General features: G+C 64.4%; 3 protein-coding genes across 6 annotated transcripts in view; 2 read left to right on the top strand and 1 right to left on the bottom strand.

Annotated features, from left to right (window-relative positions):
• The first annotated feature begins 59 nt into the window (after nucleotides 1–59).
• Nucleotides 60–1,860, top strand: NABP2 (nucleic acid binding protein 2). Of its 3 annotated transcripts, none has more exons than XM_075133530.1 (6): nucleotides 60–161; nucleotides 546–842; nucleotides 924–995; nucleotides 1,080–1,161; nucleotides 1,279–1,345; nucleotides 1,466–1,860. In XM_075133530.1, the coding sequence occupies exons 2-6, from the start codon at nucleotides 562–564 to the stop codon at nucleotides 1,636–1,638; spliced, it is 675 nt and encodes a 224-aa protein (XP_074989631.1). In that variant the 5' UTR covers nucleotides 60–161; nucleotides 546–561; the 3' UTR covers nucleotides 1,639–1,860. The 3 variants fall into 3 exon arrangements, with proteins under 3 accessions (XP_074989631.1, XP_074989633.1, XP_074989632.1); XM_075133532.1 differs by lacking the exon at nucleotides 60–161 and having other exon boundaries at nucleotides 239–640; nucleotides 704–842; XM_075133531.1 differs by lacking the exon at nucleotides 60–161 and having other exon boundaries at nucleotides 239–842.
• A 277-nt stretch (nucleotides 1,861–2,137) lies between these two features.
• On the top strand, nucleotides 2,138–7,254 carry SLC39A5 (solute carrier family 39 member 5). Its single transcript, XM_075133524.1, has 10 exons — nucleotides 2,138–2,251; nucleotides 2,972–3,812; nucleotides 3,945–4,119; nucleotides 4,670–4,839; nucleotides 4,937–5,074; nucleotides 5,152–5,212; nucleotides 5,287–5,499; nucleotides 6,410–6,490; nucleotides 6,564–6,754; nucleotides 6,832–7,254. The coding sequence occupies exons 1-10, from the start codon at nucleotides 2,181–2,183 to the stop codon at nucleotides 6,979–6,981; spliced, it is 2,091 nt and encodes a 696-aa protein (XP_074989625.1). The 5' UTR covers nucleotides 2,138–2,180; the 3' UTR covers nucleotides 6,982–7,254.
• A 143-nt stretch (nucleotides 7,255–7,397) lies between these two features.
• Nucleotides 7,398–23,119, bottom strand: part of ANKRD52 (ankyrin repeat domain 52) — a 29,869-nt gene continuing 14,147 nt past the window's right edge. Inside the window, exons 18-29 of one of the 2 annotated variants that reach the window (XM_075133522.1) lie at nucleotides 22,731–22,932; nucleotides 22,200–22,287; nucleotides 21,940–22,057; nucleotides 21,475–21,694; nucleotides 20,772–20,859; nucleotides 19,830–19,913; nucleotides 19,486–19,631; nucleotides 19,191–19,273; nucleotides 18,625–18,707; nucleotides 18,293–18,384; nucleotides 17,377–17,633; nucleotides 7,398–13,206 (exon numbers count right to left, since the gene is read on the bottom strand). In XM_075133522.1, the coding sequence (XP_074989623.1) occupies nucleotides 17,389–17,633; nucleotides 18,293–18,384; nucleotides 18,625–18,707; nucleotides 19,191–19,273; nucleotides 19,486–19,631; nucleotides 19,830–19,913; nucleotides 20,772–20,859; nucleotides 21,475–21,694; nucleotides 21,940–22,057; nucleotides 22,200–22,287; nucleotides 22,731–22,932 (1,449 nt within the window). In that variant the 3' untranslated portion in view covers nucleotides 7,398–13,206; nucleotides 17,377–17,388. Of the gene's footprint in view, nucleotides 13,207–15,005; nucleotides 17,634–18,292; nucleotides 18,385–18,624; nucleotides 18,708–19,190; nucleotides 19,274–19,485; nucleotides 19,632–19,829; nucleotides 19,914–20,771; nucleotides 20,860–21,474; nucleotides 21,695–21,939; nucleotides 22,058–22,199; nucleotides 22,288–22,730; nucleotides 22,933–23,119 lie in introns of those variants that run through there. The other variant, XM_075133523.1, reaches the window with a different exon arrangement.

Genomic DNA, 23,119 nt, shown 5'->3' with positions numbered 1-23,119 from the left:
GGCGAGGGCGGGACTTACCGCTCACCTCGCCCCTGAGCCCCGCCCCCTCCGCACCGCCATTAGCCGGCGGCGCGGGTCGTCCTCCGCCCCCCGCGCGCTGATTGGCTGCGCGGGAGTGGTGGCCGGCGACTTCCGGGAGTGCCCCCGGCGGCGGCGCTCCGGTAGGTCAGCGCGCGCAGCGGAGGGGGGGCGGTGCCGGGGGCGGCGGGGGCGGGAGGCGCGAGCGCCCCCTAGTGGCGGGGCGGGAGCACGGGGCGCCGAGCAGGCCCGGGATCGGTCCCGGCCCGGTGCTGGCCCCGGCCCCGCGCTGCCGTGCCCGGTGGCCCCGCAGTCCCGTCCCTGGTAGCCCCGTCCCCGGGGGTGCCGTCCCCGGGATCTCGTCCCCGCTGTCCCCACAGCCCGGCGGTCCCGTCCCCGCGGGGCTGCCCCCGCCGCCGGTTGCGCCCCATCCCCGCGGGCCCGTCCCGGGGGTGCCGTGGCCCGTGTGTCCCCCCCCGGTCCCCGGTGTCCCCGTGCGGGGCCGGCGGTGACGGCTGCGTCCGCAGGGCCCCCGCCGGCACCATGAGCACCGAGACGCTGGTGAAGGACGTCAAACCGGGGCTGAAGAACCTCAACCTCATCTTCATCGTGCTGGAGACGGGTGGGTGCCACGGCGGGGGGGGGCCGGGGTCCCCGCGCCCCCCTGACCCCCTCCCGCCCCCAGGCCGGGTGACGAAGACGAAGGACGGGCACGAGGTGCGGACCTGCAAGGTGGCCGACAAGACGGGCAGCATCAACATCTCGGTGTGGGACGATGTGGGGAACCTCATCCAGCCCGGGGACATCATCCGCCTCACCAAGGGGTGGGTGGGGGGGCACCCCGGGACCCCCGGCCCCTCGGGGCTCCCCCCGGCCTGACGCCCCCCTCCCGTCCCCCCCCCCAGGTACGCGTCCGTCTTCAAGGGCTGCCTGACGCTCTACACGGGGCGCGGAGGTGACCTGCAGAAGATCGGCGAGTAAGGACGGGGCCGGGGGGGGCTGGGGGGCCGGGGGGGGTCGGGGCGTGGCGGGGGGACCCCACCGCCCCCCTCTGCCGGCAGGTTCTGCATGGTCTACTCCGAGGTGCCCAACTTCAGCGAGCCCAACCCCGAGTACGTGGCGCAGCAGTCGCAGAGCAAAGGGGTGAGTTTTTTGGGGGGGCGGCGGGGGGGGCCAGACTGGCACCACCGGGACCCCCGGCCCCCCGAGCGCGGCCGCCCCGGCTCCCCGGCACACGGGGCGTCTCCGTCTCCTCCGCAGGCCCAGAACGAGAGCGCGAGTCCGGCTGCTTCGCAGACCAGCCAGGGCCCCCCCGCAGCGTCCCCAGGTAGGGCGGGCAGCCCCTCCCCACCCGTGGGGTGCGGGACCCCCCCCGGTGCCACCCCCCACCCTGGCTTGGGGGTGCCTCCGGCTTCACCTTCCCCCCGGCGCTCTGCTCTGCTTCCAGCCCCCGACAGCCAGAACGGGAACGGGCTGAGCCCGGGGGGCCCCGCGCACCCCCCCAGCGCCCCCGCGCACCCCCCCAGCGGCCGCATCACCCGCAGCCAGCCCGGCCACCCCGGCCCCGCCGCCGGCCCCGTCAGCAACGGCAAGGAGACGCGGAGGAGCAGCAAGAGATAACGGGCCGGGACCCCCCCGCGGCCCCTCTCCCTCCAGCCCCCGGCACGGTCTGGGGGGGCTCCCCGGCCCCCCTAAGCAGCCCCCGGGGCAAGGAGGAAGCCGGCCGGGCCCCGCTGCCCCCCGCTCACGTGCCTCTGGGGAGGGCGGGGGTGCCCTGGCCCCCCCTGTCTTGGGCCGGCCGGGCTCGGGGGTCCCGGGCAGGACGGGGCTGAGCCGCGCAGCCGCTGCCTGGCAGCCCCCAGGGCCGGGGGTCCGTGGCCCCCCGCCCCGTGCCCCCCGCACCCGGCCACCGCCTGCCCTCGTCCGCGCCCAGGCAGGCGGCCAGGACCTGTCGGGGCGGGTGTTAATAAAGGTCGACCTCCTGCCTGCGCCTTGCCTGCTCCCTGCCCGCGGCCCCGGCCCTGTCGTGGGGGGCCCGGACCCCCCTCGCCCTTTAAGGCCCTCCCCGCGCGGCCCCTCCCGGCGCCGGGGCTGGCTGGGAGCAGCGCCTGGGTGACCCTTGGCCCCCCCGGTTCGGGCGCAGCAGACGGCGCGGCCGCGGCATGGGGACCGGGACGGGGGCTGGTCAGCGGCACGTCCCCCGGCCCCCGCCATCGGCACAGCGCGGCCCCAGGTGAGCCCCTGGGGGGGCACGGGAGGGGTCCTGGGGGGCGCGGGCGGTGCCGGCACTGCACCCGGGGAGACGGGCCCCACGCACGGGATGATGCTGGGGACTGCGAGGCCCACCTTGGCGGGAGGGGGTCAGCTCTGGTGACGTGGGACCTTGCGCCGTGGTGGAGATGACAATGGGGCGCCAGCTCCTGGAGTCATGGGATTTTCCCAGCCCCAGGGCATCGGGAAGTCCCAAGTGGAGGGGGAGGACGGGCCCCAGGGCCATCCCGCCATCCCACCCGCCGTTTGGTGTTTCCCGTCACCGTGCAGGGCCGTTCCCGTGTCCCCGGCAGTGGGGTGGGAGCTGGGGGGGCACATGGCTGCGCCAGGCGGGGCTGCGGGTGGGTGCGTCGGGGGCGCGGGCGGGTGGGGTGGGGGTGCGAGCGCCCTGCCGGGGGTGCCGCTGGCGTTATCTCCCCGCCCGGTGAAACATTAACTCCCACACAAAAGCTGCCCCAGTTGCAAAACCTCCCTTCAAGGACGAGTGTCACCGTGTCCCCCCCAGCGTTGCCCCCACGCCCCCCCCCATCGCCCACCCTGGGGACCCCAAACCCATGGGGGGCTCAGGGACAGCACCTGGCCCTGCCCGGCCCCCCCGGCCCCGGGCCCCGGTGGGTGTCCCTGGGCCCCGGAGCAGGGACACGTGTCCCCGGGCCGTGACCCTGATGCCGCCTGTTGCCAGCAGACGGACGGACGGACGGGCGGCAGGAGGGTGCGTACCCAGGGCCGCTCGGAGGGACCCCGTGTCCTGGGAGGGACCCACGGGCACCCGGGTCTGCGCCCCACGGGGCCGGGGACACCGCCGCTCCCGCCGCCCTCACGCCAGCACCCCCCTCTCCCCCAGCTCCGCCGGGGACCCCCCTCCGCCGCCCGCAGGATCCGGCCCCATGGGCCCCCGTGGGCTCCTCCTGGGCGTCCTGGGGCTGCTGGCCGTGGGGGCCGCGGGGGCCGGGGGGGGGCCGGGGCCGCTGCCCGAGGACGCGGCGCAGGAGCACGGCTACTACCTGCAGCAGCTCTTCGGGCAGTACGGGGCCAACGGGACGCTGCCCTTCGAGGGGCTGGCGCGGCTGCTGGGCAGCCTGGGGCTGGGCCGCGTGCAGGTGGTGCAGATCCAGCACGAGGAGCTGGGCCACGGCCACGTCAGCCACCTCGACCTGCTGGAGGTGCAGGAGGAGAAGCACCGGCACCGGCACCCTGTCTGGGAGCACGGCGGGGACCCCGCACCCAGCGCCCCGCCGCCCACCCGCCCCCCCAGGTACCCACCCGTCCCCTCGCCCGCTCCCGGGGGGCTGCCCCCCACCCCGGCGCCATGGGGGGGCTCATCCGCGCTCGCCTCCCCCAGCCCCCGGGCCTCCCAGACAAAAAGCTGGACGAAGCCGGCGCCCGCCGAGCCCCCCGGTGCTGGGGCCACCCCTGGGAGCCGCGGGGCCCCCCCGCCCCCCCGGCGGGACCAGCCCGGCCTGAGCCTGCTGGGGAGGGTGCTGGGCTTGGAGCACTCCAGCGCCGACCACCCGCACGACGATGTGAGCGGGGCCGGGGGGGTCGTGCCGTCCCGCTCCGCTGCCGGGCGCTGGGAGCCCCGGCTGCTCCTCGTCCCCCGGCGGGACCCGGGAGCCCCGGCCCCCCCAGCGCCGCTCACCGCCGCCCGCCCGCAGTGCCTCAACGTCACCCAGCTGCTGGTGAATTTTGGGCTGGACTCGGTGTCCCAGCTGACGCCGGAGCAGTTCACCCTCCTCTGCCCGGCCCTGCTCTACCAGATCGACAGCCGCGTCTGCATCCAGCACAGCGATGAGGTGACGCTGCCTCCCCCGGGGGGGGCCCTGTGGCCAGGTAACCCCAACCCAGGGCCCCTCCCTGGCCCCCGGCCCCAGGTCGTCCGTCCCTGGGTCCCCTGTCCCTGTAGCCCCATCCCCAGGTCCCCGGGTCTCACATCGCCGCATCCCCATCCCCAGCGCCTGGTCCCCGTGTCCCCTGTCTCTGTGGCCCCATCCCTGGCTCCCCCCTCGTCTGCTCCCGTGGCCACTCTCCCTGCACCCTGAGCCCCTGGTCCCCCGTCAGCTGGACCCTGTGGACCCCATCCCTGCATCCTCATCCCTGGCTCCTCCCTCGCCAGCTCCCCAGGTCCCCTGTCCCTTCATCGCCATCCCTGGATCCCTCCAGCGCCTGGTCCCCGTGTCCCCAGTCCCTGCCACCCCATCCCTGCATCGACCATTCCTGCATCCCCGAGTGTCCCCCTCCCGCATCCCCACCCCCAGGTTCCCATCGCCCCACAGTCCCGGTCCCGGGGTCCCCATCCCTGCAGCCCCAAGGACCCCCATCCTGCATCCCCTGGGTCCTGCACCCTCCCGCCCCGGCCGTGCCCGTCTCACGCACCCTGCAGCGCTGGGCTGGGGGCTCCTGGCCGTCACCTTCATCAGCCTGCCCTCCGCCCTGGCCGTCGTCCTCGTCCCGCTGCTGAGCCGCCGCTTCTTCCGCTCGCTGCTGGCCTTCCTGGTGGCGCTGGCCGTGGGGACGCTCTGCGGGGACGCCCTGCTCCACCTCTGGCCCCACGTAGGTACCCCCACCCCGGCGGGCCAGAGGTGGCAGAAGGCACCGGGGGGGACCGGGGTGTCCAGGTCCCCTGAGCTGCCGGGTCACCCGCGTCCAGGCCCAGGGGAGGCACCAGGAGGCGCCGGCGGAGCTGGGGGCCGCGGTGCTGCAGGGGCTGGCGGTGCTGGGGGGCATCTACCTGCTCTTCCTGGTGGAGCTGCTCCTGGGGATGCTGCGACGGAGCCGGGAGGCCACGGTGAGAGCCGCGGGCGCGGGGAGGGCACGGGGCTGCCACCAGGTCCAGCTTTGCACCCAACGCCGCTGTCTTCCCAGGGACGCTCCCCCGGAGAGACCCCCGACGTGGCCGCGGGGGTCCTGGCACCGTCGCGAGGAGGTAAGACCCCCTCGCACCCCACAGTGCCCTCGGCCCCCAGCCCCAGCACCCACCCTGTGTCTCTGCCACCGCAGGGGCTGAGCTGCAGCACCTGACGGCACCGGAGCCAGAGCTGGAGCTCAAATCCCACGGACACCCCCACGGACACCCCCACGGACACCCCCACGGACACTCCCACGGACACTCCCACGGCCCCGCGCTGCCCCCCAGCCCCGGGGCCACTGACATTGTCTGGATGGTGGTGCTGGGGGACGGGATCCACAACCTGACGGACGGGCTGGCCATCGGTGAGGGGCAGGGGGAGATGGAGACGGAGGGACAGGGGTGCTCAGGGACAGGGGTGCTCAGGGACAGGGGGTGCTCAGGGACAGGGGTGCACAGGGACAGGGGTGCTCAGGGACAGGGGGTGCTCAGGGACAGGGGGTGCTCAGGGACAGGGGTGCACAGGGACAGGGGTGCTCAGGGACAGAGGTGCACAGGGACAGGGGTGCACAGGGACAGGGGTGCTCAGGGACAGGGGTGCACAGGGACAGGGGGTGCTCAGGGACAGGGGGTGCTCAGGGACAGGGGTGCACAGGGACAGGGGTGCTCAGGGACAGAGGTGCACAGGGACAGGGGTGCACAGGGACAGGGGGGCACAGGGACAGGGGTGCTCAGGGACAGGGGTGCTCAGGGACAGGGGGGCACAGGGACAGGGGTGCTCAGGGACAGGGGTGCTCAGGGACAGGGGGTGCTCAGGGACAGGGGTGCACAGGGACAGGGGTGCTCAGGGACAGAGGTGCTCAGGGACAGGGGTGCACAGGGACAGGGGGTGCTCAGGGACAGGGGTGCACAGGGACAGGGGTGCTCAGGGACAGAGGTGCACAGGGACAGGGGTGCACAGGGACAGGGGGGCACAGGGACAGGGGGTGCTCAGGGACAGGGGTGCTCAGGGACAGGGGTGCTCAGGGACAGGGGGTGCTCAGGGACAGGGGTGCACAGGGACAGGGGTGCTCAGGGACAGGGGTGCTCAGGGACAGGGGGTGCTCAGGGACAGGGGTGCACAGGGACAGGGGTGCTCAGGGACAGAGGTGCTCAGGGACAGGGGTGCACAGGGACAGGGGGTGCTCAGGGACAGGGGTGCACAGGGACAGGGGTGTACGCCGCATTGGGGACAGGGTCCATGCAGGTCCGGGGCGAAGGACCCTCTTCCCGCAGGTGCCGCCTTCTCCCACAGCCTCTCCAGCGGCCTCAGCACGGCGCTGGCCGTGCTCTGCCACGAGCTGCCCCACGAGCTGGGTAGGTGCCTGCCCCCCCGCCCCAGCCGTGGCACCCCCGTGGCCCCCCACCACCCACCCTCCTCTTGCCGCAGGCGACCTGGCGGTGCTGCTGCGGGCGGGCACGGCCCCCCGCACCATCCTGCTCCTCAACCTGCTCTCGGCCCTGCTCTCCTGCCTGGGGGCCGCGGCGGGGGCGGCCGTGGGGCAGAGCGCGTCCCACCTCACCCCCTGGATCCTCACCGCCACCGCCGGCGTCTTCCTCTACGTGGCCCTGGCCGACATGGTAAAGGGGCGGCCGGCGGGGGTGGCCGCGGGGCTGGGTCTTGCGCCAGCCCCGCTGAGCCCCCCGCTCTGCCCCAGCTCCCCGAGGCGCTGCGGGGCACCGAGGGCCCCGGCGAGGGCACCTGGGGCCGCTTCCTCCTGCAGAACGCGGGGTTCCTGCTGGGCAGCGGCATCATGCTGGGCATCGCCCTCGCCGAGGGACACGTCCGCGCCTGGCTGCAGCCCTGAGCGGCCCCGGGGCTCGGCCCTGCTCGCCCCCGCCGCCGACCGGAGCAGGGAACCGCGGCCGGAGCCAGCGGCGGCCAGGCCGGAAGGATGGCAGGACGGCGGGAGCCCCAGACGTGCCCCCGGGACTGGACTTTCTCCCCTCCTCCTGAGACCCCCAGCGGCATCCGCCGCCCTGGGAGTCCCCGTGGCTCAGCCCTGCGCAGCCCCCCCAGCCCCTCCGTCCCTGCGGGGAGGGGACGTGGGTCCCCTCGCCGCCCCGTGTCCCCTCCCGGGGGACCGGGGCACCCAGCGCTCCCCGGGGCGGGAGGGCAGTGGGGCGCTCGCGTGCCCGGCTCCGGGGGCGAGGCCGAGCGCGTTTCCCCTTCCCGCTCCCCTGGGACCAGCGTTAGCGCAGAAAGGACGACAGCACGTAGAAGCAATAGCATTTTAATAAACATAATTGATTCAAAGCCACAATATGAATAACAGGACTTGGTCGCAGCTTACATTGTATAAAATAGATCAAGTCTGAATGCTTTTTTTCTTTTTTTTTTTTTCCTTTTTATTTTTTTAATTTCTTTTTAGTTCCTTTTCCCCCCTCCCTCCCCGAAGGTGATGCAGGATTTCTGAAAATACATATATGGAACATCCGAGACAAAAGTAACCGCTCACTAGGCTCAGGCGGGGGTAAGGAGGAGGCCGACAGGATAGCGTCTGCGCTGCGGGGACGGATGGCTTGTTGGGCTGATTTCCTTCTCCTACGAGTCGCCTCATACTCGCTCCCTAGAACTGCGAGGGGGTCGAACGGCTTTGCGTTTCCCTTGCACGACACGAAGGGATTTTGCTCGCTCCAATTTCCTCTACCCAGAGACAAGTGCTTCGCTGGTCAGGACTGATTTCGGGGCTCTCTGGGGCGCCTGCTCTCAGGAGAAGGGCGAGAAACCAGCAAGCTCAGGGGGACATGGCTCAGTTTGCCCACCAAGGCACCCGGCACCTCGAGGCCGCCGCGACGGCCCCGGGGGGATTTCATACTTTTTTTTTTTTTCTATTTTTAAATTGCACATCAAAACTCTACCCTACTTGCGGCGGGTCTCCACGGGGCAGGCGTGCGGGGGGCGAGGGGCCGGGAGCCCCCGCGCCCCCGGGAGCAGAGCCCTCCTCGCCGCGCCGCCCGCCCGGCCCCGCGCTTGTGCTTTGAACCAGTGGTTGAAGGAAGAAGCACCTACAGAGGGGACGGAGACGCCTGAACTGCCGCCGCGGCGGCACGGGGATCTGCACCGCGAGCGCCGCAGGATGGAGCACAGACCCTGCCGCTGCCGGGTCTCGGGTGGGGACGGTGCCGATGGCGCTCGCTGCGGGGACGCTTGGGCACCGACCCCTCGAGCTGATGCGCTCACCACTCCCTCCCTGCCCAAGTACAAAGGCATCCACGTTAAAGGTCCCCAGCAAGGACAACTGCCAATTAAGGCCCTGCCGCTGACGAACAACAGCACAGCCGCACGCTGGTTTTTGCTCAGCAGGTTCCACATTTCAGTGCACTGGAGGGGAACGAAGCCGGGGAGTTAAAGTAAAAATACCTTCAGAGGAGACGAAGCAGCTGCTACACGGGGACGCGCGGGCGGACGCCGAGCGCGCGGGGCCGGCGCACGGGGGGCTCGCTCGGGGCCGCGCTCCCCCTCGACGCACCCCTTGCTGGGAGGTGGGCGCTTGCCCGTTGCAGGCAGATCCGGGCAGAGCCCGGCCGTTCCTGCCCTCGCTCAGCCGCGCTCGCTGCGCGCGCCGCCGTCTTGGTCCGGCGCTGAGGCTGCGGGTCCGAGAGGCGCGAGAGCGTTTCCCCAGGTCTGTGCCCCAGCCCGGTTATTGCCAGAGGTAGGTGTGAACAGTGCAGAGAAGACACAAATTCAAGCAGCTCGTCATTATCTAACCACCCCACAAGGAGACCCTCCCGTCCGCGCTGGCTCTTCCCACGGCACGGAAAGCTCCTGCCCGGGCGCAGCCGGCCCAGCCCGGCGCGGGGCCAACGGGGGGATCGGGGCACCCTGTGCCTGGGCTGGTCTTGCACCGGGGCACCTGAGAAGCGTGGGGGTCAGGGCCCTCAGGGTGCCCAGGGCAGACGGAGCTGGGAGAGGAACCGGCTCGGGCCCTTTCCCCAGGGAACGTCGCTCTCCGCTCCCTGCAAAGGTCTGAAACAGCCAAAAAACCAGCGCCAGGGACTGGGGTGTCCAAGTCCCCAGGGGTGTCCACGGCTCCGGGGTCCGGCCAGCCCCGGGGCAGCCGAGGGGACGGTCACGCCGCAGGCGGGTGAATGTCCCTGCAGCTGCCCCAGCCCCAGCCCTGCGGGAGCGAGGGGGGCTCCAGTCCCTGCACGGGGAGCCGGGAGCCGATTGCTTCGGGGACGCCCGGGGAGCGGCTGCGCCGAACGCCAGTGCCCGCTGCCCCGCGTTTGGCACATCTGCAGCTGGACAGGGAGACACCCGAGACCCCTCCCCACCCCACCAACGTCCCCTGTGCCGGGCACCCACGAGGGGACGAGCGATGGGCAGAGGAGCCACCGCTGCCTCCCGGGAGAGCACCCCAATACGGTCCAAGAGGTGTCAACAGATGTCAAACGCGGACCGGCCGCTGGGACGGTCCGAAAGGCTGCGGGTCGCCCAGCACGAGACCTGGCTGCAGCGGGGAGGGGGGCCGAGCCCTTCGCTACCAACCTGTGCTTCCCTGTGCAGGACAGGTGAGAAATGAAGCAAATCTCCGTAAACTCCCTTCCACGTGTATCGAGGAGGGAAAGGGAAGGGAAGAACCTACTGAATGACTTTAAAAGGACTTTGAAAGGGGCCTTAGAGGACTCAGGAATCTTTAAAGCTAAGAGAGCGCCTGCTGAGACGGAGCACGTGCGTGCCCACGGACACACGGACCTGCACACCTAACATCCACGCTCCCAGCCCCAGAGAGGGCGAGGAACGCCGGGCACTGGGAGCCCGGAGGTCTCTGACCGGCAGCGCTGCATCCTCCCCGCCAACAGACGCCATTCCCTAACGCCCAGCCCTGCCCAAGCGCTGGCTGACGGCCTGCTGCTCCCAGCTCACGCTAAACCCCAGCCCGTGACAGAATCCAGCCCAAAGCCTGCAGCATTTAACGCGATTTCCCGGACACCAGCAGGATTGGAAAGAGCGGGGAAGCAGCGCGAAGCCCGGCCGTACCCTCCGCCGCGGGTCTGGCGGCTCCCTGCCCGGTCCCTGCTCTGCCGCGCTGGGATGGAGTTGGAGATCCGCAGGGAGAGGCTCTGACCTAAAGCCGGCGCTCGTGGCTCTCGCCGTTGGGGACAGGAGCCTCGGCGGGTTCGGGGTGCGCAGAAGAGGGAGCACAGGCTAACGGGAAAAACGGGGGACTCAAAGAGAATTTCGGATCTGTTGGAGGAGGAGGAGGAACTGGCACAAAACGATTTCAGTGCAATTTTCAAGCCCGTGCTGCCGAATGCAACGGCCGTAGCAGGTCGCTGTGCCCACCAGCTGCGGGGGAGCACGGCCGCCGCGGGGCACCGGCTGGGGGGACAGGCAAGGATGTGACCCGGGGCAAGGACCTGCCTGCTGGAGGGCTGAAATTCCGGCTCAATCCTCTCACAAAACCAGCTGGGCTGCAGGTTTTGCTCTCGGCCTCCCTCTGCCCACCCCACCTCTCGTCCCCGCAGCCGGAGCCAGACGCTGGGAAGGGGGAAGGGGCGTGGGACAGGGGATGCGAGAGCTTTTTGGGGCACAGAAGGACGAGCACCGGCTCCGAGCACCGTTCCCCTCGCAGCCGCAGCCAGCCCCGGCACAGCCCCCCCGCCAGCCCCCAGCCCACCTCCGCTGTGCGGGGCGGGGACGTTGAAGCAAGCGGCCATTTCGGTTAGTACCTTCAAGTAGGAAAAACGTTCTCAAGTCCGGCGCTCAGGACAGGCTCTGGGTTTGTCTTAATGCCCTCCGAGCTCCCCGCACCGCAGCTCCCGGCGCGTCGGGACCCTCTCGCCCACGACCACCCTGCGTCACCTTTGATCTTCCTTTTCCCCCAGGTCTCCCGCAGGCAGGAGCCGGGCAGCGCGCGCCCTCCACCCCCCCCCTCCTAAACTGGCCACGTTTCACATAGTGCAAAATTCAGGAACGGAACAACGCTGCCGGCAGCGAGGCACCCGAACGCCGACCAAACGCTGGGAGCCCTCGCCCCGTCCTGCAGCGGGGCCGGGACCCCTCGCACCTCCGGCCCGCGCCCCGCCCCTCCTCCCAGGGAGGGAGCCACCGCGTTTTATCCGACTCGGACTAACTTGACCGGCGCCTCCATCCACGTCCTTCGCCGGAGGCAGAGCTCGGAGGGGCTCGCTCCCGGGGCGAGGAAGCTGGCGGCAGGTCTGTGGGCAGACGGGCAGCGCCGGCCGGGGCGGGCAGAGCGGCACGGCGGGGACCCGCAGCACCCCGGGGCTCCGAGGACCGACGACGACCCCTGGAAACTAAGTGCAGAGCACCAAAGAAACGGCAGTTTTGGTCAAGCCGTGAGGAATTCACTCCCTACGGCCTCAGGAAAAAAAGAAAAAGAAAGGACAGGAGGAAGGACCAGGCGCGCGAGGCAGCAGCCGCCCACCCTCCGCAGCTAAAGGAGAAACCCCGGCGGGACCGGGAGCTTCGGGATGCGCAGCACGAGACACTCGGCACCCTGGATCTCCGAAACATCACACCCACGGTCATGCGCCGCGGCTCAGCTAGAGGTTTCCATGCATTTACTTTATTATTTTCAAGTTGACGAACAATATCGATACGACTGGGTCGAGTAAGGCTATTTTCCTCTTTTTTCCCTCCTTCTCCCCTGCACGGGAAGCTCAGACAACGCCCGGACACACGGACCCGCACACGAACCGCTTGCACGCACACGCACGCCAGAACACCGAGACACAGAAGAGGAAGAGTCGTTTATACCTGACTGGTGATGAGGTCTGTCCTATCTTATTCAAAGAAATGTTTATGTGCATAATATACAGAGGTGCAGCATTTACACATAGGATATTGTAAAGACACAGAGCTTGCTACAGATGCCTTCGAGTCCTCAGAGACGCATCCCCCTTCCCCACCCTGCTCCTCGGGGCTCTGACTCCATCCCGCCCCAGCCTCACGCCGCGGCTCCGAGGGTTTTCGTTTAGCTCAAGAGCCGCGATGCAGAGAGCCACCGCTCCCCCTCGGCGAGCTCCCTCGCCCCGTGCATACGTTACCCTCCGCCTCCCCGCTCCGAAGCTCCCGCCGACGCTTCGGCCGAGTCTCGGCTTTCTCGGGTTTTTTTCTCCTTTCAAACGCACCCAGCACTGCTGAGCCCAGAAAAATTCAGCCAGGAGAAGAGGTTTGAACAGCTCCTCGCGTCCTTGGAGAAAAACAAAGAAACAAAGAAAAGGAGGAAAAAAAGGAAAGAAAAAGGAAAAAAAACCCCGAACCAAAGAAGCTGCGCGTCCGCGCCAGTATCTCGAATGGAAGGGGGTGGTTTGTCCTTTGGTTTCTTACTGAAGGCAAAGGTGAGCGTGGGCTGACAGGCTGCACGGGTCTGACCCCGACATTCGCGCCTGGGGGGACCCCGAGGTCCCCCCGCTTGTGGTCCCTGTGGCAGGCGGGGGGACGCGGGGACCCTCGGGGTGGAGCTGGGGGGGAGCGGGGGCAGCTCCCCGGGCCTGTCCCCCCGCCCCACCAAACAAGAGAATAAAATCAAAGAAAAAGATTGTTTCTTGGGTCTTCGCAGTTTGTTCTCTGTTTTGCTTTTTCACTCCTTTCTCGCTAACACCGCACCCCGCAGCGGGGGGACCCGGCAGGGCCGCGGGATCTACAGAATCGCTACCACACTCAGGGTGTTCAAAACAAACAAACAGAAAAAAACCTTGTTCCATTGTTTTTGGAGGTTTTGCTTTGTTTTTAGTGCTACTTTTATATCTGCCGGATTCCAGCCCGGGACGCGGTCGACGGGGCCGGGGACTACTCATCTGCATCTCGCTTTTGGTCGAGGGAGCTGCTCGCTCCGTCCGGGGCAGGGATGGGGCGGAGGGGGAGAGGGGACGGGAAGGGGGTGCTGGACGGGGTGGGGGAACATTTTCCTAAAGAAAAAAAAGTTTCAAATTGCCTGCAGCTCGGGAACAGCAACAACAAAGAAACACCAACCAGATTCTCACCGTCGTTAGGTTATTTTTGAATTTCATTGAAGTGCCCGTCGAGAATAAAGCCAATCCCAGCCCCCCCGGGCTGCCCTCTGCAAGGACGTTACATTCAGTGTTTGTCAGCAGTTTATATGGCTCAGCGGGGCCGCAGGGCTGGCAGCCCCTTTCTCTAGCAATGGCAGTGCAAATACACCTTTTGAGTTGAAATGTATTTGTGCTGTTTTGTTTTTTTTTTTCTCTCAAAACACAACTTCCCTTTGTTCATTCATTCCCTAGAAACAAACTTTTTTTTTAAAATTAAAAATGAAAAAATAAAACCAAAGACACTCTCTTATCCCTTCCGCTCTTGCTGCTCTCTATCCCGTGGGATGCTAAAGGGAATCCAGACTCATGCTTTAACAAAAGTGCTTATTACTTGAAGCAAGTGCTTTGGACCAAGGGGCGGAGAGAAACTTCCTTTTTTCGGAGGTCGGGGCAGCGGGGGGGAGGGGAGATCCGGTGCCTGCGTATTGGAAACCAAGAGATGTGAGTGGCATCGGGGGGGAAGCCGAAAAGTCGCCGCTTGGTGAGAGCTACCCCAGGCGGATGCCGGGCGCCGGACAGAACGCTAAGCGGGAATGGTCCAACTTTGGCATAAAGGTCCGCGGGAAGGAAGGTTTGGGGAGCCCCCGCCCGCCGCCCCGCGAGGGGCCGGGGAGGGAGCAGGCAGGGCCGCGGAAGTTTCCCTCCATCCCTCCTTACAATGCACTAGGGAAACCATCACAAATCTCGTTTAGCAAAATAATGCATTATTACCAAACACTTTGATTATTACTTAAATTGTCAAGCTGTGCTGTCAAATGTATACAATACAGCGTTAAAGGAGAACAAGACTGGTACCTGCACGGAAACTGGCCGCACGTCCCCCTTCCCACCCACCCCAGGTTTCCTCCCATGTGCTCCCAGACCATGGATGCGCTGCTGAAGCCTCGTTTCCCTCCATCATTATTATTATTATTATTATTATTTTCAATAAGACACGAGGGGAGGGGAGAAAAAGATCCTCGCTAAGAGCAAAGAACACACATATATAAAGCATGGTGCCGCAGAGAAGAATGGAGAAGCCCTTACAGAGATCACATTGATTGTCTCGTCATAGTTTTAGTCGTCATGTTGAGCGGAAGGTAACACGTCGCAGCACAGAAACAAGGCCGAAAGAGAGATCAGTTTTCTTCTCCAAACAAAGAAACCGAAAACCACAATAATACTCCAAAAAATAAGGGGGGGCGAAGGAAAAGCAGCATTCTCCGTGTGCTCTAAGGAACGCTCTCACCCTGGCTACAGGAAAAAGCCGTGTTCAAGTGAAATGGTGCTGGGGTCCCGTCCCCCGCCAGCGATGCTAAAGCCCCGCGGCATCGAGGACCAGGGCACGAGAGGCACGGCCGCGTCCCTCCCGCGGCGGGCGCGGGGCGGCCCGGCTCCGCTGGCGCCTCCGAGCTTTCCCCAGCTGACTTCGGGAGAGCCGGAGCATCGCTCGAGGACGGAGCCATCGCGGCCCCAGCGTCTGCCCCCCTCCAAACCCATCCCCGTCCCTGGGACTCGCTGCCCGCGCCGGGGACGGGAGCCAAGGCCAGGGGCGGCTCGGCCCCTCCGTGTGCCTGAAAAAGTACTTTAGCCCTTGAAGACGACAGCTCAGGACTTTGGACCCATTTTCCTGCCCCGCGGGGAGGGTGAGGGCCAGCAGCGAGAAGAAGAGATAAAGTGATGCCTAAATTCCTCCCAGAAAGGGAAAGAGCTGCAAGAGGCAAGTGCGGACTCGACAGCAATGTAAACAAGTCTCTTTTTCCAGTTCTCCTCTGTAGAATACTGAAAAGGATCTTCGAAAAGGATCTTTTTATTCAAGTTTCGTGAGTTTATTCTGGTTCCGAACTGAGGTATTCGGTGCAGAAAGGTTAACACTTTCTTTCAAGCTAGAGGGTTGGGGGGGAGCGGGGAGGGGGAGACGCCATCGGCCGGGGACACGATCACTACGCCGGCACCACAGGAGGGGACCCGCGGCCAGCAAGGGGCTGCTGCCGCCTTGCCGAGCGCGGGGCGGAGGGGGCGCGTGGTCCGAAAAGGGAAGATCCCTCCGGAGCAGCCAAGGAGCCCTGCCCGTCAGCAGCGCCCGGGGAGCGGAGCCCCCGCGAGCAGGCTGACCACCGCTCCTGCTCCGAGATCTCGCCGAGGGCAAATTTCTCGAGTGCTTTGCTGAGTGAAGTGCGGGTTGGTAACGGGACGGGGAGACCGAGCTCCGACGGCGAGCTGGTGCCGAGCAAGAGCAATGGGAGGTCCCCAACCCCGCTCCCCTCCGGGAAAAACCTCCTACGTGAAACGTGAAGAAAATGTGCTTATCACCCAAAGGCCAAGACTGAAACTTCATATTTGGTTCTAAGAGTTTGGCTTTGGTAAAAGAAAGAAACAGTGCGAGGGGACCCTCCCCGCGGGCTGCCAGCAGCACCCCCGCCCGCCGGGAGCCTCCCCCGGGAACGGCCGGCTCCACCGCCTGCTCCACACCACGACCTAAACCCGACAAACACCACCTAACAGGAGCCACCTTCATTTAGAAACTACTTTAAAAAAAGAACAAAAAAGACGCAATACCTTATTTTGGTTACAGAAATGCTTTTTCTCTCCGAAACGCTGGGCAGAAGAGCCGCAGCGCAAGGCTCCCCGGTCCCGTCGCAGTCTCGCCGGCAAAGGGGAGGCGAGCGGCCACCGAGGACTCGGTGGGAGAGAGGGACCCTTTTCTCCCCGCTCCCATCCCGGAGGGATCACACGGGGACGCCCCCGGGGTGGCCACGGGCGGCAGCCTGGCCCCAGCCCCACGCTCCCCGCTTTCGGCAAGGCTGCGGAGGGAAAGGAGGTCGGGGGAGAAGACGGTTCCCGAAATGCTCGTTGCCCTGTCAGCCCGTTCTCGTTCTCTGCATCCCAGTCTTTGGCTTTGAACAGACTCGTGATATGGAGAAAGAGTATTGTTTTTTGCACATGATACTGTTACAGTAATTCAGAAGGAAAAAAAAAAAACCCAACGGAAATAAACAGTGCAACATTCTCGAATGCTTCAAACCTGCATTATAAATATGATTTCTAAAATTAAAAACAGAAAACCCAAAACAAAAAACAATGATCCCACATACACGCACGCTAATAAACCTGCCAAGATGCTGCATTAGAAAAATAAACACAGACTTACTTAGGGTTGTGAATAAGGACTTTGAAGTGCATTTTTTTCCTTATTAAAAGGCTAAAACTTTGAGAATTTTTTTTTATGGTTTTTGTTGTTTTTTTAAAGGTAAATGCTCATTTCTTTATAAATAACTTTTTTCTTTTTTAAAAAAAAAAAAGCAACACTGACTCTCGCATGGAAACGGCCACGCAAAACAGAGAACGAAAATTCAAAAAAGGATCGTTTCTTAGGATCCAACGTTTTGCCAAGAAAAAAAAAAACAACCAACCAACAGAATCCCTAAAGTGCCTGGTGTGGGGAGGGAGGCTCCAGCAGCGCACCCGCAGCCAGCCGACCGCGGGGTTGGGCAGCAGCACCCGTTTTTGCATATAAATGACAGCTGCCAAAAGGATATTTTAGTGTCCCAGGTACAGTAGATCTTGATTCAAGTGTTTGTATTGGAATCGAAGGATGAGCGTGAGAAAAAGAGTGATTGCAAGAGAGGAGCAGTTACAGTGGCACTTGGCCAGGAGCTAACACCCACCCCAGCGCTTGCGAGACCCGCCAATTCCCAAAGAATCCCACCCCCCATCCCACCAAGAGTTCAGGCTTCCCCGTCCCGGCCGGCCGGAGCGAGGGCTGGGGGCAGCCCCGGAGGCGAGGCAGGGGGAGGCTGGCACGGGGCACTGGGAGACACCGGAACCGATTTCAACCCACCCCAAAAGCTGGGGCACAAGCCCCTTCCCGTCTGCGGGCCAGGGGACGGCGGCACCTGCCTCGTCGCGGCCGGGCGAAGCCCTAAGCCGCAGCGCCGTCTCCTGCCCTGCCGTCGGAGGGGTGCGAGCACGCGCTGACGGCGAGAGGATTGAGAGGGGCAGGGGACGGGAACGGCACTGCCAGCTGCTCGTTAAACCAATTAACAGCTTTGGCGCCGCGCTGGCAATCCGGTGAGAAGAGGAAGCTCTGAACTCTTGGCCTATCCGGCCATGCTAGAAGGCCTGCCCAGTCTTGTTCTCCTTTAAAGTGCCCTATATTTATAGAATTTCTAAATAAATATAATAAGATATTAGGTCACCCATAGTTTAAGCTACTCCGAGTAACAGCCGTCCAAGCCGATGGCGTTGTGCCGGTCCTTGCTGTAGGGGCAGGTGCTGCCGTTGGGCAGGGCCCCGCAGGCGGCGGTTTTGGCTGCAATGCCGCAGTTCTTGAGGAGGTTGAAGCTGAAAGAGCTGATGGCGTCTTTAGGTGGGAAAGGCTTCATGGTGGAGAGGATAAGTGCCAGGCAGTCGGCAACGTCCTTGTTGGGGGCGCATGCCAAGGCTGGGGTATGACCTAGAACAAAGCCGGGGGTGAAGAACCGCCCCGGGCGGGCGCCTTCCCCGGGGAACGCTTTGGTTGGGGCAGTTTTCACCCCTGCGTCGAGGGGGCAGGGCACCTCTTTGTCTTTGTCTCAAAAGACCCTGCTTCTGGGCACCGGCAATCCCCGCAATTGCTGCAACCGCTTTTAAGTGTGCCAGGATCAGCAGGGGACGAACAAAAAGCCTCAGAAGCCCTGGCAGCGCAGCAGACGCAATGGTATTTTTCACAACTCAAAGGTATTCCAGCAAAGCAAGAACTCTGCTGGCAGAAAAAGCTTCTGGCCACAACCACCACTTTCTGCCAACTTGGAAGTGAGTCAACAGCTTATTGCTGGCTCAGGCTGGGCTGGTTCTGTGCCTGGCAGGAGAGCCAGACAGCCACCAGAAGATGCATGGGGGGCAGAAGACGTATTTCGAACACCTTTGGGACCTGGAGATGCTTTTACAGGGGATGGCAGGGTGCTAACGTCCTCATCCAGGCTGTTCCCGCGATGCCACGAGCTGAGAACGTGCTGCTCAGCGGCGGAAAGAATGCGGAAATCCTTCCGATCCCGGCTGAGCGCTTCCCCAGGCAGCCCCCTCCCCTGGGGACATCACAGTGAACCCCCCCGGGCACCCGCGAGGAACACGCACCTTCTTCATCCACAGCCAGCACAGTGGCACCTCTGCTGAGCAGGGCCTGGACGACGGAGGCCAGCCCGTTCCGAGCTGCGATGTGGAGCGGCCTGGGGGGAGAGGGAAAGGCAGCGTTAACCCGGCAGCTTGGACACCCCGTGCTAAAAGAAGGGGCCCCTGCAGCGGCGTGGAGGGCAGGCACTTGACTGCTCCCGAGCTGACCCGCTTGCATGCTCGCTGCGCGCCCCAGGCAGGAGCAGGGCTCCTGCCACCGCCCTTCCGCCCGTGCATCACCCCCACCCAGCAAAGCCCGGCTTTTCCCCACTGGCGCCAGCTGCCCAAATACTCACATTTGCAGAGCGCTGTTACTTGCATTGATAAGGCCAAGGTCTTGGGTTTCCCCCAGGATCAACAAGGCACACTTTTCATGACCCTGGAAAGGAGAGCAGGCTGTTCACAGTGCACGAGCAGGAAGGCAGGGGCAGCGGAGGGGACCTGGTGCTGTCCGAGTGGAACGTGATTCCCCGGGATACAGAAACGTTCCCTAAACCCGACCTTCTACAACACTTCACCACTTTGGCAGGGCCTGAGAAGACAAGCTGCTGTCCCCTCCACCTCCTCTGCAGCATCTCCTTCTCTGCATGGACACGCTGATCACAAGCCGCCTGCTCCCACCTCGCCCCAGGACGCACAGCGAGCTCCGAGAGGGGTCCCCAGGAAAAATACAGAGGGGTCTGTGCTACAACCTAAGCTGCTCAAGACTGAATCAGGAGCGTCTGCACAGGTCAAGGCAGGTGAGCCCAGGGCCCTCGCCTCTGCTCTGGTGGGGCAGGAGTAGGACAACCCCTCTCATTCAGGTGGCAAGGCCGAAGGTGACGGTGACCGCAATCACGGCCGCGAGCGGCCGCCTCCCTACCTTGCTGCAGGCCAGGTGAAGAGCTGTGTTCTTGTTGACATCCAGCACAGTTATATTTGCTTTTGCTTGGTACAGCAGGAACTCTGAAACGAGGAGGGACAGCTGCTGTCGAGAAGCAGCAGCACAGAGCCCGGCAATGCGGGGCAGGGGCCGTGTGCTAAGGGGCAGGAGTGGGGCGGCGGTCCCAGCGTGCCGACGCGGAGAGGGACAGCCCGGCTCCCACAGGACCCGGTTACGGAGGAGGCACAGGCAGGCTCGCGCCCCATACTGGGGAAAGCGGCTGCCAGCCACATACCGACTGCTGCAGTGTGCCCGTTCTCAGAAGCCATCATGAGGGGGGTCCTCCCCAGCTTGTCAGTCATGTCCACCTCGGCTTGGTGGCGCAGAAGCAGCTGTAAACCATGGATGTTGTCTGCAAAGGCAGCAGCGTGAAGGGGTGTCCTGGGAAGACGAGAGAGCGGGTAAAGAGGAGGGCACAGCACCCACCCCAGCAAGACTGTCCAGGCCTACAGACACGTTTGGGGACGTCAGAGTCCCTTTGTGCCATGGGAAGTCACGGGGAAGTCACTGCGGGAGTCACAGCCACCACCCAGCAGCACTGGGGAGTGGGTGACAAGAGAGGGATGAGTCTGCGCTCACCTTCCTTTGGCATCTCTGCTATTAACAATCTTGGCACCTAATGCTTCCACCAGCATTTCAGCAGTGCCGTCCTGGTTGTTAATTCTGCGGTGGGGATGAGAAGGAAAGTTAGAACAAGACTAAGCAGCACCAGCATGTCTGCAGTGGGAGTGAGCAGCACGTTCCTGGGGCTCAGATGCAAACAGCAGCTGGTCTGGAGCTGTTTAGGGTAAAACACCCCTTTACCCTTCCCGGTGTTACTCAAGGAAACACAGTACCATGCCAGACAACAGCCTTGCCCACCCCTTTGCTGCTACGGGTCCCAAGGAGGCACCAGGCCCACCCCAGGCAGAACGTGGCAATGCCTCCGCCTTCCTCATCCCTCCACAGCTGCCCAGGGCCGCACACTCCTTCCTCTGCCGCTGAAGAGCCGAGGAATCACCGTCAGCCCCAAACCCCTCTGTGCCCTGGGACGCCAGGGATCGTGCTCACACTGCCCCGGACACCTCTGAGGGAGAGGGCTTGGGACAACGTGGAGCCCTTCTCCCACCAGAGCCCATCTCCAGAGCCTTGTGGGAAGCCTGGAGATTTCCTGAGATGCTCCATAACCAAAGAGCAGAGATGAGCCATCCAAGAGGGCCGGCAAGGGCTGAACCACCAGCCCTTGGCAGCTCCGTTAGCTCCATCGAGCTGAAAGCCTGCTGTCACGGGAGTCTGGTGCCTGACAGCCCTGGCTGCGCTGCGCACAGCCAAGGAGACTGCTTCGCAGCTCCCTGAGGACCTCCGGCCGTCCAGCAACCGCCTCCCTGCCGCACGGGAGCTGCGATGAGCAGGTGGTGCCACCCTGAGGAGCTGCTGCCGCCCAGGAAGGAGCCCTTGGCATGAAGGGCAGGGTTTGGAGCTCCTCCACTCCCCCATCACCTGGCTGGGAAGAACCCAGGGCAGGTCCCGGACACCACTTACACTGCACAGTGCAATGGAGTAAAGGGGTTTCCTTCTAGGTACGCAAACGGATTGTGTTCAAGTAACAATTCAAGACAATCTTCATGCCCTGTGAGGAGAGAGGGACAGAAACACATCAGTGCCCAGCCTGCGGTTCCTCAGCTGTAACGGAGCAAGAAGGGACTGCAGGCCCCTCCGGCTCTCCCAGATCCAAAGAGCCGGAGGCCCCAGCGGCTGCACAGGACCAGCGGCACCACGTGCCCAGCACAGAGGCAGCGGTTTTGTTTCCTCTCTGGCAGCAAAGCCGCTGCACTTCAGGAGGTTTCTAATTCCACACCGTCTCCTGAAGGACTTCACAGCCACATTGCTAGCTTCCCTTTGAAACGCTGAGACATCCCTTCCCGTTGCTGTATCAGCCCCACCACCCCTGCAGCCAGGGTGATGGCCGAGTAATCCTATAAATCCAGCAGTCCTAGAGGAAGCAGCCTCAGCTGTTCTATAATAGCTGTTTTCGTATTTCATTCCTTTTCTAAGGAGCTTGGCAGGGGGAGAAAAACTCTCTGCCTCCCTCCCAGATTTGTGCCATCCATTCCACCAGGCTGAACTCACTGCTGGGCTGACAGCTCCCAAAGCCATGGGGGAGAGAGGGATAACCTGGCTCTTCCCGGCCCCCTCCTCCCCACCAACAGCCAGAGGTGGGCAGGGGCCCAGCCCAGGTCCTTACCACTGTATGAAGCCCAGTGCATCGGTGAGTAACCGCTGTAGTCCACCACAGAGTCCAGAGGGTCAGTAGAGAGGGCTGCCTGCAGCAGGGTCCTCAGGATTTCTAAGTGCCCGCACGCCGACGCAAAGTGGATGGGGGTCCGGCCTTTGAAATCCCGACACAGAACGAAGGCATCGTGGTCCAGCAGGGCAGCCAGGCAGTCCTCACAGCCCGTCACAGCCTGTGGCCAGGAAAGAGGACCAGGAGGTCAGATCTCACCCTTCAATCGTTTAACAACAGAACTACCCCCTTCTTCCACAGCTTCCTTCTCAAATGCTGCATCTCAGGAAGGGAACGTGGGCTCTTTCACTGAGGACTCTTGCAACAAAAGAACCCACCTGCTTGTTCTGCAGGCAGCCTCCGCTCAAGAGGACGAGCGGAAGCTGCAGGGCTCCAGGCCCGCCCCGGTCCCAGGGATGCACTCACCCCTCGGTGCAGGGCCGTCCTTCCCCTCTTGTCCGCTGCGTCGGCTGTGGATCCCTTCTCCAGCAGGAGGTGGACACAGTCAACGTGGCCATTCATGATCGCCAGCATCAGTGGGGTTCTGCAGGGGGGAAGTGCAGCAGGGAGGAGAGTGGGCTTGGAAATCAGCTGCACCCAAGCACTGCCCTCTCTCCCCTGTCCCAGCCACCCTGCGGGGCGCCTGACCCTGCGCCATCCCAAGGGAAACACCCGGGCAAACTCACTGGCCGTGGATGTCCATGACGTCGGTGATGTCTGCCCGCTCCCCGCTGTCTATCAGGAGGTGCAGGGAATCAGTGCTCCCGTTGGCAGCTGGAGACAGCGCACGAGGAAAGGAGGAGTCACACACACGTACGGATGGGTCCCCTCCTTCCAGCCACCGCCGCAAACCAAAGGAAGGGGCTCGTGCCCAGCAGCCGGGCACACGTGGCTGAGCAAATTCGTTATGTGGTTGCTAGGCTACAGGATTGATTAGCACATGCACAGGCTGAGCTGGAGACACGTGTGTGCGGAAGCTGCTGGTGTCTCCTCTCCCACCCGCTGCTGAGCCGCTTGGACCCTCAGCTTCTGCCGGCACATCACAGCAGCTGCACTGGCCCCATCCTGCCTCTAAGCATCATCCTAAACCACAGCCCCTTCCCTCTGCCGAAACAGCAGCCGGGTGAACCGGCATCCTCGGCAGCGGTGGCACCGACGGCTGGAAGGGCTCTGGACACGCTCCCTCGCCACCCCCGGCCCCGTCTGCCCTCCGTCACCTGCAGCGTGGAGAGGGGTCCACTTCCTCTTCCTCTCCTTCACCAGGGCGGACGCGCCGTGGCTGGTGAGCACCTCCACGCACTCCGTGGAGCCTCTCTCCGTGGCGAGGTACAGCGCCGTCCGCCCCTTGTGGTCCCGCACGTCGAGGTTCACGAGGGTTTCGGCAAGTGTCTTTAGGGCTTCACAGTGACCATTATAGGCCTGAGGACAAAGCAGACCATGTTAAAGCAGCGCCTGGAGAGGCTGCACCCAGAAGTTTCCCCCCCCAGGACAATTCCTGCTCCCGGGGTCCCTCTGGCCAGTTGAGCTCCTGCCCAGCCACCGCCTCTCGTTTGCACCCCGGTCCCACGCAAAGCCCTCGCCCACCCCCGCCCCCGCCCCCGCCCAC

Source organism: Calonectris borealis, chromosome 30 (genome assembly GCF_964195595.1).
Source record: "Calonectris borealis chromosome 30, bCalBor7.hap1.2, whole genome shotgun sequence".
NCBI classification, from domain to species: Eukaryota; Metazoa; Chordata; class Aves; order Procellariiformes; family Procellariidae; genus Calonectris; species Calonectris borealis.
The sequence above is the reverse complement of the archived record's forward strand: the minus strand, read 5'-3'. Positions and strand labels throughout refer to the sequence as shown.

Coding starts and splice junctions, on each gene's coding strand:
- NABP2 (XM_075133530.1), top strand. CDS start 562: ATGAGCACCGAGACGCTGGTGAAGGACGTCAAACCGGGGCTGAAGAAC. Junction 1,162..1,278: donor AGCAGTCGCAGAGCAAAGGG/GTGAGTTTTTTG, acceptor TCTCCTCCGCAG/GCCCAGAACGAGAGCGCGAG. Junction 1,346..1,465: donor CCCCCCCGCAGCGTCCCCAG/GTAGGGCGGGCA, acceptor CTCTGCTTCCAG/CCCCCGACAGCCAGAACGGG.
- SLC39A5 (XM_075133524.1), top strand. CDS start 2,181: ATGGGGACCGGGACGGGGGCTGGTCAGCGGCACGTCCCCCGGCCCCCG. Junction 4,120..4,669: donor GGGGGGGGCCCTGTGGCCAG/GTAACCCCAACC, acceptor CGCACCCTGCAG/CGCTGGGCTGGGGGCTCCTG. Junction 4,840..4,936: donor TGCTCCACCTCTGGCCCCAC/GTAGGTACCCCC, acceptor ACCCGCGTCCAG/GCCCAGGGGAGGCACCAGGA.